At 42.8% G+C, this 15,787-nt stretch overlaps 1 protein-coding gene across 1 annotated transcript in view; it reads left to right on the forward strand.

Moving 5' to 3' along the window:
• Positions 1 to 1,979: 1,979 nt before the first annotated feature.
• map3k22 (mitogen-activated protein kinase kinase kinase 22) overlaps positions 1,980 to 15,787 on the forward strand; it is a 38,011-nt gene continuing 24,203 nt past the window's right edge. The window contains 3 exon segments of the mRNA XM_056364243.1: positions 1,980 to 2,353; positions 11,530 to 11,613; positions 12,283 to 12,327. Of these exon segments, the coding sequence (XP_056220218.1) occupies positions 11,595 to 11,613; positions 12,283 to 12,327 (64 nt within the window). The 5' untranslated portion in view covers positions 1,980 to 2,353; positions 11,530 to 11,594.

Consider the following 15,787-nt stretch of genomic DNA (forward strand, 5'->3'; position numbering starts at 1 on the left):
GAGGAAAAACTCCTGATACCCATTTACACAATGTGAAAAAGCAGTTTGATTGCTTTTCATAAAAAATGACAAGCAAAGTCATCCTGCTTTTCTCTGGAGACCCTAAATCTCTCTGAGGCATTCTCTGAGATGATGCTGCAAAACCTACAAGAAACACACACGCACACACACATGCATGCTCACTCACTCAAGCACACACACACACACACACACACACACACATAGGTTGTTATTGTTCATAACAGCTGCCTGTGGTGTTCGTCTAAAGCACAGTTCAGCTGTACAGGCATCTACGAGCATTGCAAATCCACAGAGAGATGCAAATGTCCAATTGATATTCATTGCAGTCAAGAAGTCTTACACACAGCAAGGGCATGTCTGATCACAATAAAACAGTGCTGTGCAGAACTAATCTGAAGAGAGCGATGCTGGGACCAAGGTCAGTGGAGCATTTGTTATTCTGATAGTCTGGTCTAATGTGCTGAAAACAGGAGATATCACTGCCCAGGGTTGTATTTTTAGTGCCCATTATGAATACCTTTGGTACACAGGTTTCCTCTTTTCCAGCCTGCATTTGCAAAGGTTCAGCAGTCTGACAAGCGACCAGAAAACTGTTATGATGTGTAGTGACATAAATCATACCACTTTCAAATTCCCTGCCTTTCAATACACTGCTGCATTTGTTTGGTGTTTTTTCACTGTCATGGCCCATTAGTGTGGAGCGCACGTTGACGTGCCTGCTGATTGAACACAACACGCTCCTCGCGCTGCCAGGAAAATAAGGACTGGGTGTCCAAATATTGCAGATGTTTACAGATGTTAAGCGTGTCTTACCCACAAGCGAGGCCCAACTTCCTAATGGCTCCTTCGGACAGCGTAAAGGAAGGAAATGTTTTGGTGGTCGCTCTGTTAGGACTGAGTAATTACTGAGCCATTTAGCTTTTTCCCTACTATGTTTAAGAAGGCCTGTAACCAAGAGGAGCTCCTGTCTGTTGACTGAAGACAGTCACAGTTACTACTGTGCGCTAATGAGAACTGCTTATCACTGTGTGAAGCACTAATGATCAACCTGAGAAAAGGCTGCCACAGGGGCCAACACATACATGGACACATGCTGCAGAATAAACATGTTTATACAGAACTTCTAACTTTAATAGCTGAGGGAAGATACAGAATGGTTCATCAGGTGACAATCATCATCTACCAGCACTGCCACCATTAAAGCACAATATACACTCATTTTTCTAGCTTTGCTAAAGAGGCCCTTACATTTTTTCCCCCAGTATGGCTGTCCTCAGGCCATCAACAGCCAGGATGGTTGTTTTCTGGATGGTTTGTGCTTTTTGTTAAGTAAATCCTAGAAGACTGTGAACTTATACTGTAACACATTTTATTTATATAGCCCCCTATTTGTCATTTATAAGCATTATATGGACATTTGATATACCTATGATTAGTATGACACTAAAATGTAGTCATGAGTGGCTATAAGGACATTTTAAGCATCAAGTAATGTACAGAATTGGTCAAAAATGATAACTTCTCCTTTGAAGATGTATTTTATTTATTATTACAACTATGTACTATGTTAGCATTCATCATCTTTTTTCACACCAGCTTCCACTTATTGTATAATTATTCACAGCCACTTTATAGTGTGCCATAAAGCATTTATGTAGCCTACTGCTAAGAAAGGCTAAATAGATGGACTAAAAGTGGTGCAATATATTTTTCTTTGTGTTTGAACATATGTTGTATGTATATACTGTAAATATATGAGGTTTTCCAGATGTGTCAGTATCATATCAAGTCTGCAGAAAATGTAAATGAGTAGAATACACAACAGATACCCCCCCGGGGTCAGATGTTGCACTTGCTCCAGGTGTCCACGGGGGGGCGGTACTCCCTACAGTTTTAAACGCCGCTGCCTTGGAAACGCACCACCGGAGAGCGTCACCACTTCCTGGAGCTCACGTTGTTGCTGACATCAGAGGCGCAGCTCCAGGGGAGAAACTCAGCTCCTCTCTGTAGTGTGTGTGGAGACAAGCGAAGCGCAGGGTGAAAAAACTTTACTCTGAAACACATGTAAACGCGACCGTGAGCTCTGGATTATGCACCTGGCAGAGGAGAAGATTTCAATGCCTGAATACAGCCGGTATTTGTAATTTCTGCGCTTCAGTACAGAGCGCAGTTTCCGGATACCAACCCACTGTTTTGGGAAGATTTGCTCTGCATCTGTTGGGATTTTTCCGCTCTCCCTGTCGTTCATCTGAGATAACTTGCACTCCATAATCAAGCCATCTTCAGAAATCCTGCAGCCACAACAACACCATGGAGTCACATAGATAACAAGGTAAGAGTCTTGTCTGGATTTTTTACTTCATTTTCTTATGCCAGTTATCAAGATCACCGCTTTTATACTGTTATTTCCTGTTTGAAGAACCAGGACATTCAAATACACTTGCATCTATCATTTATTTTGTCATTTGTAGTTAAAATTGCTCTTCTAATAAAGCATAAGCATGTGTTTACTCAGAGCAACCTTACTGGAGAGGCCTTCTTGCAAGTGGAAACAGTTACTTGGACAACCCCAAGTACATTTCAATGCAAGTCTTTCCTCAGTCAGTTGAAATCTGGGCAAGTAAACCTTTGCAGACATAACCCATAGCCCATTTTTGTTGTAAAAAGATATGATTTGTTGATAGATCCATATTTTGTTGCTGGATTAAAGGTTTGCATGGGCTTTTTTAGTGGTTATTTCCAGTGCAAAAGACTGTTTTCACAATGTTTTAACAATGGGAGAGGCATAAATTGCATGTCTGGAGGTGTGAGTGATTTCTGGAAAGTCATTGTCATCCTGTGCCTGTCGACTCATTCATCCTCTCTGTGCTTTTTTTTATTTTTTTCTCTGCTGTCAGTTGACCAGACCTCTGTGATTCACAGTGGTCAGTTAAAACGGCGTTTTCCTTGAAAGGAACGATTCTCAGCTCTTGTCCTGAAAAGTCCGCCTCATGTTTGATTATTTCCGCCATCCAGCTGTCTGACTGGTCCCTGCCCATTTCAATCCATGCATTTTCAAAGCGTTTTAAGTCCACGCCAAGGCCATTATTTGGATTAGGATGCTGATGATCGAGCTTCATCCGTTGCTCTACACTTAACCCTGTGATGGCAGACTTCTGAGACGGTCCGCCAAATTAGATTTTAATGAGGCTATCGTGTTCATCAGATCAAATCAATATGAACTGCACTCACAGGAGTCGGAACAGCAAACTGACGGATGAGTTTATCAGCACATTGGCGTGCCCTTGGGTCTCTGAAATGGCCTTAAAGTGAGAGTCAAACTGTCAAGTGGAAACCGCCCACAGATATGGTTGGTGTGCCTCAAACAAAACAATCCATTTGGCTGATAACAGGACTGGATCCCACAGTAAAAGTGCCAGCTAGAGACAGAAGAGACGGGTTACTAATTGTGTTTTGATAGGACTAATGAAAAAAAAAAGAGTCTGAAGCTGGAGTTTATTGCATCACTTCCTGTTCTACAGGTAACTTGGTGCAGGGGTTGTATTGTTTTTCATGCGCTGAAGGCGACTTTAAAAAAGTTTAGAGAAAAGCCTGCGTTGTTATTCTTCAGAAGATTGTTTGAAAGCATGTCATGAGCCACAGAGTCCGCTCCTGCAAGGCTTTGTTCGTCAGCAGCTCACTTCTGAGAAAAGTTCATTTATTAACTCTCCTTAATGTCCCGCTGTCAACTCATGCTGGCTCCTTTGCGCAGTCATTAGCTGAGTGTCTTCATCAGGATGAACTCTCCCTCCTCACACTGTCCGCTCAGCGGAGGAGTGTGAAGTCATGCTATCATATGCTGAACTCACAGAAGCCTGACCGCTGACCGGCAAGCTGGGGGGGGTCAAAGGTTACTGTGACTCATGTCAGCATTATCTCCCCTCAAAGGCCTATTTGTAGCTGTTTCTTGGTTACAGTAGAAAACAAAACAAAATTGTCGTCAGAAAAGTGTCATTCTTTCTTAACTAGTCTCACACAGTATTATTAGATTCTGAAAAGTATTACATATGAAATGTTTGACAATAGAAATGTTGTGTTCATTGGATGATGGTAATGGGAAGCATTCAGAACCCTTTCACTTTATACACATTTCTATGTCTTGCAGTCGAACAGAAAGCCTGCTGGAGGTCGAACCGGGGGTCTGGTGTTTGAAAGACACAGGCACTTACTTACTAAAGATGCTACTGATTGCATTTTGGGAAATGTAGGATGCAGTGTTTTTGAAAAGCCCACACCTGTAAAAACCAAACTACTAAGTCCGAGAAGTTCTCTGTACACCTCTGTGATGGCATTGTGTTGAGGCATGGAACTAACTAGAGACCGGGACAAAAGCATTTATAGGTAGATATAGATTACTAACATTTGCAGTAGCCAACTCCGCTCCATCCCTGGGACACAGTAATGGGAGATGACTGTTGCTAAAGCTGTCTATCTGACCAAATGAAGGAGTCGGGCGAGAAAAAAAAAAAACCAAGTAACCATCGTAACTGAACTTCAGAGGACCTCTGAAGTGATGGAGAGCCAGCGAGGGAGACAACTATCCCTGCAGCGCTCCATCCAACAATCAGGCCTTTGGCTAGAGGGAAGCCACGCTTTGGTAAAAGACTTGAAAAAAAAAAAAAAAAGCTGCTCAGACATTGCCAGATGGTACAGATCATTCTGCGCATGAGAGGAGGAAAATTTCTAGTCTGATGAGACAAAAATATAACTCTTTGGCTTGATTGCCAAGCACTGCGTCTGGCAAAAACCAGAGACTGGCCACCTGGATTGTACCGTATCTAGAGCAAAGCAAGGTAATTGTAGCATCATGCTTCTCGGCTCCTGAGACTGGCAGACAGGTCAGGACAGAGAGAGACAACGAACTGGGAAAAATACAGATAAATTGTCCCCTGAGGATACGTTACCTCAGAATTGGGCAAGGATTCACCTCTCGGATCGGCAAAGGTATAGAAATTGCTGCAGCAGCTTTTTGATAAGTCTCTGGTTGACTTTGAGTGGCTCAGTCAAGCCCAGATTTGAAGCCTTTTTTTTTTTTTTTTTTAAATAGTGAATTAAATGAAAGATCACAGTTTTAGAACGCTTCTTAGACAATGTGTCAGAGCTGGAGTACATGTGCAATGAAGAAGGAGATTGGCACCGCACACATACAGGTGTGCTAAGCTGGTTGCGGCACACCCAAGATGACGTAAATCAGGAACTGCTGACAGTGTTGCTTCGCTGTGGCACTGGATTAGGAGTCTGCTTAGGTATGTTAAAAAATATTCTGCCTTTTTTTTTTCAGCGTTGTCATAATGGGGTACTTAACAAAAGCTAAAGGTGGAAAAATACAACTTTGGTCAAGTTTGAATTAAGCCTATACAGCAGACGGAAAATGAGAAAGTGAAGGGGTCTGACTACTTGCCGAAGTCAGTCTGGGTTGCCTTTTGTTATCTGTGAAAGTCCAGTAAGGCCCCGTGCCCCCCTCCTCTCCAGAAACCAAGAGGAAGTTGTCCTGATTGAGCTTTGTCTGCGTGGCTTGTCTGCCCGTAAGGACAATGCCATCAGCTGCAGCAGAGCCCGAGGCTGCAAGGACAGCCGGATAGACACAGAGCCGGACTAGGTCATACGAAAACACCGAGGACAGGACTGTGTGCAAAGTTATGTAAATCACCACAAGTGGTTTTCGGTGTCTAATGGAGCACATTTATTCAAATAAGAATATATAAATAAAGAAGTGACATTAGTTTGCATTTTGTTGCAGAGATGTTAAATGAAACCAACGGGGGGGACGGGGGGGGCTCTTGAAATTAAATCATAAAATTGCTTTTTGGATTTTTCATTATCACACTCACTCAGCCTTTTGAGTATCAAAAGCCAAGAACCGAGACACTCTTCATGGATAAAAAGGCTTGATGGTGAGGCAGAAATACTTTCTTGCCTCTTCCCCCGAACCACAGCTGTTTGACATTCTGCCTCGTGAAATGGGTTTAAGTCTACGAGCTGTCTCTGCATGGCTGCATTTGGGTGGAGAAACACAATGAATGAATGTGCTTGTAATAGCATGTCACCGCATAATGGAAAATACAGCTTACTTTACAGATTGTGCTTAGATTCCTCTCGGGGGGTGGGGGGTGGGGTGGGGATGGATACGGTTCTGGTGATCCAAGGAGTGGATTTATTGTGGACGTCAGGAGAGTCGCTCCTTCATTTGGCTATTTTTAGCGTGTGTTGTGTGGTTGACGATAATGGCAGACAGCTCTACTTATCTCTGAGCTAATAGAGCCATCACTTTCACTGAGGAGAATCTTCTTACGCTGGAGTCTGATTGGTACCAGCGGATTGGCATCCCACTTCAGTATTCATACGCCCCTTTGGGCCCTGATTGTACCAACTACTTTCCTCTATGACTGATGTGACTCATTGGAATTTCAGTGGTTCAAAACTGAACTGAAGAAGTCAGTATTTACACTTACTGTTATAACTGCTGAATCATTGAAGTTTTACATCCTCAAATGTGAGGATTTGCTTGTTATCTCTGTTTTATACCATCATCAACTAAATATATCTGAAATTTGCCCTGTAGGTTGAATAAATCAAGCGGAGGTGAAAGGGAAATTACGTTTGGTACTTTTCACTTTTTTTCCAACATTTAACGGAAGGACTGACAGGGCACCTTTCTGATACCATACCTAGGGAAGACTTAGTGTTGCATGTTTTTCTATGCAGCACTTTTTTAAGACACAAAAAGACTAGAAGTCTTCAGCCGTGCCAGCAGCAATGTAAGGATTTGCTTCTGTTCTTTGTTTTACATCCTTAAACATTGAACATACTTGTATTCTCGGCACAGGGTCGGACAAAACAAGCTATTTAAAGACATCACATTGGGCTATTTGAACATTTTTTTCCTTTATTTTCAGACAAACGAAAATGATGAAAATAATCCTGAGTAACAAAGAGATCAAGCTCACTTTAGTAACTGGCACTCCAGAGCAGTTCCTCATGCATTTACAGTTGAAACAAAAGGTAGAAAAGTGTAAATAATGGCTTCATATCAAAAGGGAAATTCCTTTATTTGAAATAAAACATGGATTTAGTGCCAGATGACAGGATGAATCCCATTTATGTGTTGTAGGAAGGCATTATTAAGTCTTTGTGTCCCCATTGAAGAGCCTGGATCTCTTCTCGGCAATAACTCCTGCGATACAAAGCAGAGGAAGCCAAGGTTATGATGAATGAGGGCTGAGGCCCCACATGGAGTGACGCTCTCCCGCCCACACACTCCCACCACCACCCAGAACTCCTCAAGCATGTCCCTGCATAGAAAGCCCTCAGCCTGCTCAGTGTGCGAGAGGTACACACCGTATTGTCTTTCTTCCCAGAATTGGCCTGTATAACCCTTGTGACTCATGTGGGGTGGCCAGAGTGCAGTCTTGGCAAGCATTCAGCGGACAGGACACCCCCGCCGCTGACCTTTTTAAAAAGAGTAAGTCACCTAAATATCCATGGCTCACTAATCACCCCTCACTTCCTGCCCGTGTTGCAACTCATACAGCCTACAGGGTATTTCGACAACCTCGACGTCTCTTCATGATGTCAGGCCTGTGATACATTATATGTGATCTCATCAGCGCTGCAAATAGGTTTTGTTTGTTTTTTCTTAAATTTTATATTATGGATACAGCATTTTTAAAGCCTCCGTGTTAGCAAGTTAGCAGTACATGGATTGTATTTGTGAAACACTTTTTTCTAGGTGTCCACTGACTTCCAATAACTTCCATAAGATATGAGTGTAGGGTTACCAGACAGTGAAAGTTCCTCGGGTTCAGAAAAGAAGCAGTTTTCTGGCTGAAAGTCTGTGCTCTTGTGTCCTGTGAGGGACCAGGGTTCTCCTGATCCACGGCCTCCATCACTGCAGCGCCTTGACCACATTGATCAAGCTGTCCCAGCTGTCTCCTCCTCCCCACCCACCGGCCTCTGTGATCCTCTTTATGGATTGTCTATTTTGGCATTCGGCGGTTTCTGCAGACAAGCTGTTCCGGAGAATTGAAACAGTCACGCAGCAAAGTTTAGCAGTTGACCTCTGAAATGGCGATTTCTTTGGGACTCCACAAGAGTGATGTCAGACATGAGGTCATACAGCACAGGCCACCAGGCAGCTGCAGAGCAGGCCTTCCACTTCTCTAATCTAAAGATGGGGGAGTTTCCCCTCGGAGACCTTGAGCCACATTGTTTACTCGATTAGAAAGTGATGTAACAGAGCTGGAAGAGGATAGTGCATATGCATATACGTGCGCGCCTGCATAGTCTTGGCTGTGATTTCTTGTTCAATCATTCCAACAAAAATAAAATTGCTGTGTGTGGTTTGAGGAGCGCGGCTCTGCTTTGTCTGGCTCAAGCAATTCCCCACAAACCTCTGAAATCCCATCCTCTGCTGTCCTCTTTTTTTTAATTAACTTCCTCTGTCATTTCAGCACAGTCCTCACACTCTGACAAAGGAGAGGCCTCTGCCAGTGAAACATTGGCCCGAATGGTGATGTTATCCATTTTTGACAGTGAAGTGCGTCACAGTGTTTGAAGCACTTCTGGATGTGCTCAGCATTGTAGGTTTATCTTGTGATTTACTTCACAAATGATGTAGTGGAGAGACAGGCGGTCGTCTCTGGGAGGACGTGTGGCAGCGGAGCAACAAGAGCGAGCGGCGATTAGCATTTGATCTTCAACAAGCGGGGCTGTCACATTGCCCGCCTGCCAAGACGTGTGTGGAGAATTGGGCTGGCGATCAGTGGGCACCACTAGCCTGGTATCATGCTGGGCAGAGGGGCGAAGCAGATGGGCCATCTGGCGACTTGCTGGCACAGGACTGGGGCTGTTCTGTTCCCGTGTGTGCGTGTTTGTGTGTTTGTGTGTGTGTGTGTGTATGTGCAGCATCAACAGACCGGGCGACGCGGTGTTAGGAGACCACCTGTCTTGTGGCTGTTCCTCGTCTCTTTCATGTGTGGTCAGCAGCACCATACTAGCACAGCCTGATACAGAGCTTTGACATATCATACCCCCATCCCTCTGCTGTTCACGCTGTGCTGCCTCGTATCAGTTGTACTAAATATACTAATATTTGCTACATTGCAGTTCTTTATAGTTTAGTCCTGATAGAGGTTTCTCCACATTTACTGCTCACGTTGTGACGTATTTAGAACACCCTGTTCTCAGAAAGTGGTCACCCTTGAAACATTTTTGCTCAGTCTTCAAATTTGAAGTTTTAGCTTTTCCAGTCCTTTAGCTGTTGTGATTGGGCCACTGACAGCAGTGTGCTGCGTGTTCCCGTGTTCAGACTCCGCTGGCACCCCGGGTCCCTGCCCCTCAGGCTGTAAGTTGCTCCAGTGGCCGTTTTTTTATTGCTTTTATGAAAAGTTTTCTGGCTGACACAAAGAGAAAGCTTGCTCTTTGTGTCTCTGAAGCATTTGTCTGTGCTGAATATTTGTTGTAAAAGACACTGTACACAGTGGTGCGGGCTTTAAAAACACACACAAAAAAAAAACATGCAACTTGGACACTGGAGATAGCCAAACACAAAGCAAATGAAGTTTCAAGAAAAATATCTGGGGAGTGTTGCCATAAATCTCTCTGGAGGCTCTTTAGTATCTTTCTTAAGAACTGGTGTTGGAATTTGTTGATGGCCAGACTCCCACAAACTGAATCTGCAAGAAGAGGTTTATATACCCTCACTCCTTTTTCTTTCTTATTTCTTTCTACTCTATTATTTCCCTTTTATTCTATTATATCTTTCTGTATTATTTCCTTGCATGCCTCATATGGATGTATACTGTTATCCCAGTTTATTATCTCCCCTTAACACTGGTGTGTTACATTTGTACTCACCCCCTGATCAGCCTTTGAAAGGGACCATGCAACTAATCATGTTGGCTGGTATTTAGTTTAAATGTCATATAGCGAAATGTCAAACTTTGGTCAAACTTCAGTGGTAATATCAAACACTGGACCTGTCATTGTTGCTTCAACACTGTGAGAGTGTGAGAGTGTGCAGCAACTACCGCTCAGATTTCTCACGCGTAACAACCTGTTGTTGGTGCTCTCGTACTTCCTCTTTCGTGAGATATGATCACATGTAAATAGTCTGTTTTTTCTCCTGTGCAACTTTTAAAAAACAAAATTGCACAATCTACAATCAAAATCTACCCTTGCTTCTTTGAAACGCACTCTGGGGTTTTACCGTTAAAGCCTTATTTGGTCTGGTATGACTGGTAGTTTAATGGTGGTTAAAGTGAGCAAACTTTGAATAGATAATGCAGTACAACTGACATGAGGCAATTCCCTGATCCGTTGACTTTTCTGTGCTTGTGCTACTGTTACGCTACATTTTAGCCTCTTTCCTCATCCCATAATTGTCACTTGTGACCAGAGTTGCTGTTCAGCAAAATATAGATAGGCTCGCTTTAAATAGATCTTAAATTTAGCTCTAGGAATAACCTCTTTTTTTTGATTTTCTGAAGCTTGTAGCTTCCCTTTGGTCAGCCTTTACATGGCTTTGTTGTTGATGCTGTCAGGGGGAACACAGCAGCTTATAACCACCACACAAATTTTAATGTCGCAGCATACAATACTGCAGCTGTTTCTCTGGTTCCTGTTCCCCTTTTGTTAATCCTGTATTTAAAGAGAAAACAGTGTGTGTGAAATATCTGCAAGTAGCCTATTACAGGATGTGAGTGTCCTGTTTAAGAAAAATCTGCATTTTGTTTTCATGAAATGATGGTTTAGTATATATAAACTATCTGAGTTGGACTATGAGAAGTGTTTTACTCTGCAGAACAGTTGCATTTGCTTCTCTGTTCTTTACCTACTGTCATCAGTGGAACAAAACTGTCAGATGTAAAAGACTCTTTTCTGTATTGCTCCATTATGGGATGTGACAACCATTTTTCTGCTTTCCGCTCACCAGTGTAATGCCTAAAGAAGGCTCTGGCTTTGTCTTTGAAGTGCTCATGGTCTTTACCTGAGGCAGACGGTTAGGCAAACACCCACGCCTTCCTCGCTGCTGCACCGTGGGATCTCAAGGGCACGAGGCTCCTCCATCATCAAACACCGAGAAAATTCCTCCACGGCTGCTGGCTTGTGGCTCTCAGAGTGGCAATAAAGAGACTTCAGGGCATGCACAGGATTTAGACGTGATGGAGCTGAGTTATCAGCATCAAATGCAGCTCTTGGCTGCCGTGTTGTTATTTGTCTGCCAGGAGTTTTCAAAAAAGGATATGTCAACCTCAAGAGACCATCCTGGTTAAATAAAGATTAAATAAATAAAAGGAGCGGGGACACCGATGTGAAGGAAAAAAGCTTTGTGTTGAAACAACCACCTGCGTCCTGTTTTGTCATTGTTTTTGTGCAATCACAGAAATATTATGTGTACCAAGCTGAAGAAAAATGGCACACTTCTTGGATGTTGAAACCGTGTTGCTCTTGTTTTTTTTTTCCTCCCAGGGTGAAGTCTTCGCTTGCAGAGAGAAGTTGAGCTCTGTGCTCAAGTTCAACAGGGCCACTTCCTGATGATGACAGTAAACATGGGTGAGTAGTATTCAAAAGCAAGTTGCTGTACAGGACGTACATACACAAAACATACCTGATTACCGGCAAGCGCACAAACATACACACCTCACACAGTTCCTCTGGCAGGAACAGTGTGGAAAAAATAAAACATGCACGATAGAGGATAGGTGTGACATGGCTGTTAACAGCTCCAGATGGCCCCGTGTTGTACACTTGTATTGGTCTATTTACATTGTTGTTTGTACAAATGTTGTTTTTTTTTTCTGTTTTTTTCTTTTGTTTTATTCTTATTCAGTCATGAACACTTGATTTTGCACATAAGAAGGTTGTGGCACATAACGCCCTCAAACATTCAAAGTAAACACCAGTTTGTTTATATTCACACGTACTATTGCTGTGAACACACACATCCACTCCTACATATATAGAAAAAAATACCACCAGCACACACGCACACACACACACACACACACACACACACACACACACACACACACACATTTTGGTGCACAAAATGTGCAAACACCTGGAGGAGCTGTGAGTTTCAACTGAACTGCTAAAATATTGAATCAATATATTTTGTCCGTTCTTTCTATACAAAACCAAACACAATATAATTTACATTAGAACTGGCCGTTTACTGTATCTTTGACTTCTTTCCACCATGATGTTGCGTTTTTTCCACAGATGACGGTCTCCAAAATGGACCCGGACAGCACAGGAACTCACAAGGTAACCCTTATTTACTCAAATGTAACACCAGCATTGCTTAAAGGACAGGTGTTATATATTTGGCAAGAACTTAGATAAAAAGATCAGTACCACCATCATGTCTGTGAGTTAAGTCGAGAACTAACCATGAGGTGGTTAGCTTGTCTTAGCTTAACGTAAAGACTGGAAGCAGCTAACAGTTAGCTTGGCTCTGTCCAAATATCAGAAATGCACTAACTGACAGTTAGCAAGCTAGCTGGCTTTGAGAGCTTTTCTTTTCTCTCCGGTAGTTTTTTATTGTATGAAATGTTAATAGAGTCTTAAGAGGAAAATGTTAGGGTGTGGAAAAAACTTCCCTGTACAGAAAAAAAAGTAGAAAAAGCTGTTATTACTGATGAATACTAGTGTGTTCCCAGCCTGTTAGCTTGTTAGCCAATAGCTTGTCGCTACAGAAAGGTTAGTCTTTCTGTCACCAGCTATTTTGATAGAGGACATGTGGATACATTTTCCAACCTGTAAGTGAGCTTTATAGGTGTTTGTGAAAGTATTTTTGCACTTTAGGGAGAGCCACGCAAGCTGTTTCCCTCGGCTGCCAGTCTTTTTGCTAAGCTAGGTTAATGTTTTCCTGGCTCTAGCTCCATACCTCACAGACACAAGTGTTATAAGTAACTCTTGGAAAAGAAGTGAATGCATATTCCTCAAAATGTTAAACAATTTCCTTAATTCAGTATACACAAAGCCTGTTTTTAACTCGCATCACATTTCCATTACATTATAGTGGTAATATAAGCATACCCAGGCTGAGAGAAGGAATGTCACAGCCTTCAGATGTTGAATGGAAATGTTTGCAGACATTCTCCAATGAAAAGAGTTTAAGCACAGACCTTGTTCAAACAAATTGCGCAGCTATTTTCGCACACCCACAATTCCCTGCATTACAACAGAGTCATTATTCTTGGTGAAAGATTAACTGTAAGGGTTTAGGTATTACACACATTAGGTGTTAAATTAGCTGTATCACAGTTTCGACAAACAGCAAGGTGTGTGAGAGTTTCGCGTTCGGGTTGGTTTGTATAGCTGGTGTGTGTGTATCTTAGTGTGAGTGTGTGTCGTGTGTCAGAGCTCGGCCCATGCTGCTGCCGCTGCTGCAGAGTGAGAACACGTTTGGCTCCAGCTGCTAATCCTGCTGGATGCCTTTGCCATGATGTGTCTCTCGGCACCAGGAAATCCCCTCAATGTCTTCATTCAGGCAGCTTGCCTCACACACAACACACATTCACACACAGTCACTGCCTCGCTGGCCCTTACACACTTTGTTAGCTTGCAAGTTGCAGCACTAGCCTTTTAAAGCCAGTAATATTCTTTTAACACTCCCGGGACTGCAGCATGTGCCTGCAGCTTTAGCTCCAAACTCTTGTTTGTTGCAGTTGCAGAGAACTTGCGACTATCTGCCAGAGCAGTAGTTACAGATACAGAAGAAAAACTCCTCTTATGTAAACTATCTTAGACTGGAGTTCCTACCTCAATTCACCCACTGCCACTTTCACAGTTCTCAGCTTTAGCCTGAGAAAAAAGAGAAAAATGCGGAGTGATGATGCAATGCCCAGCAATCAGCCACTATTGTGTAATGTTGCTCCCTCTGCTTAGCTTCCTGGAATTCCCCCCTTTTCTTATGCTAGTCACATTTTACCCAAGACACAACAAGAAGCACAGGAAATGAAGTATAGGTATCCCATCCTATCCACATACCAGAAGAAATTATTAGCCATTCTGTGTTACATTGACCTGAGGTTCCTAAAGTTACTGTAGTTGGTTTGTGAGGCTGCTCCTGGCAGTGACATGCGGTTGGTGTGTGAGCTGGTTGCTTTCCACTGTGCTGGTGGTTAGCTTTGGCTGGCCTCGGCCTGGCAGTGGCTGTGGACCAGACCTAAGTGATGTAATAACTTCACTTTTAGGCAGCCATTTCAACCGGCTCTGTGCACCACCACGCATTTCTCACACTCTTACTGCCCCTTTTTGCCAACCCACCCTCCCACTCTTCCCGCTCTGCTATTATCCATAGGTTATAACACAGGCCTTAAACACACTAAACAACGTCCACACACAGATATACACACATGAGGGCCTCTGTTGTTTGTTTTGTATCCTTGACTGTGAGCGCACAGGGTAGGCTCTGAGCCTGTGGAGGCAGGACTGATGAGATTATTGTTTGGCCACTGTCCAGCACTACATCCCTGCATGTCCGTGAGTGAGTGAGTGAGTGAGTGAGTGAGTTACACCATTGGTCGGTCAAATGTTGGACTTCTGTCATTGGCCATTGTTCTTTTAAAATGATTTGTCGTGAACATTTTCCATAGCAACGGATCTACAACAGTTTTCCTTTTCAACCCCTTTAGCAACTTTGGAAAAAAAAGAGCACCTTAGCAACAAATCAACATTTTGGACAAACCTTAGCAAATTTCCATCGAAGAGAATCCCACGAGTGAGAGGCACACCTCTCTTAATGGGCTGCGTTTCAGTGACTATTTCATACTTGTTCTGTTGTCTGACAGAAGAACATGTAAATGAGAACAGTTTTATTGGGGATTCGGCTGTATTCAAATACTGTATATGTGAGCACAGAGAGTAGGAGAGGAGCAAATAGATAAAGGGCTCAAACCGGCTGACACTAGGCAGAATGCAAATATGTCACAGTGATGTCATGAATGTGATAATGAGCACATTATATTGTGTAGTGACGCTTAGCAACTTTTTGAATTTCGCACATTGACCAAACACAGTCCAGCCTTATACAAGGTTTTGAGCTCTTCTTGCTGTAGAAGGATCCAACATGTTTAACTCCCTGCAATAAAGTTAGCACCAGATGTGATGGACATTTTTCTCTATTTCTGGACATTTTATAGACTAAATGATTTTAGATTTATCAAAAAATAAATAAAAAATAGAGCATTTGATCCTGAAAAGAAAAAAAAGATCCCTGCACACTTTTCTCAGTAATGTACATACATGCAAGAGATGATTATTTTCGGCGTGGCCATGGAGAAATGCTCTTTACCCTCGTGTCTGTCTTTGACTGATTCAATCAAAAATCCATTAATTTTCTGATGTGGAATAACGTGGTTAGCCCAGCTCCATATTCAGAACAGAGACAGTGACTCAGTTCCTTCCTGTTCGGAGAGGACAGGCCTGGTTGAGCTGTTAGTCACCCACTGCTGCTGACAGCTTATATTATAACTAACCGGGCCTCCTCTGTAAGTCCCAACAGGGAGTTTCAGTTTGACACAGTATGTAACCGCTATGTGGTGAAGGAACATATTGTGGTTTGGCCTGTGGAGGTATGCAAGTTGTGTACAGATGTAGGCGTGATTTCCTTTTTCCCTCGTGTTCTGTTTGTCTTATCTCTTTAAAAAAACAAAAAAAAATAACCAAGGGGGGAAGACACCAGAAGTGGCTCACCTTACAATTATCTGGTGTTATCATA

Source organism: Seriola aureovittata, chromosome 20 (genome assembly GCF_021018895.1).
Source record: "Seriola aureovittata isolate HTS-2021-v1 ecotype China chromosome 20, ASM2101889v1, whole genome shotgun sequence".
In the NCBI taxonomy this organism is placed as follows: domain Eukaryota; kingdom Metazoa; phylum Chordata; class Actinopteri; order Carangiformes; family Carangidae; genus Seriola; species Seriola aureovittata.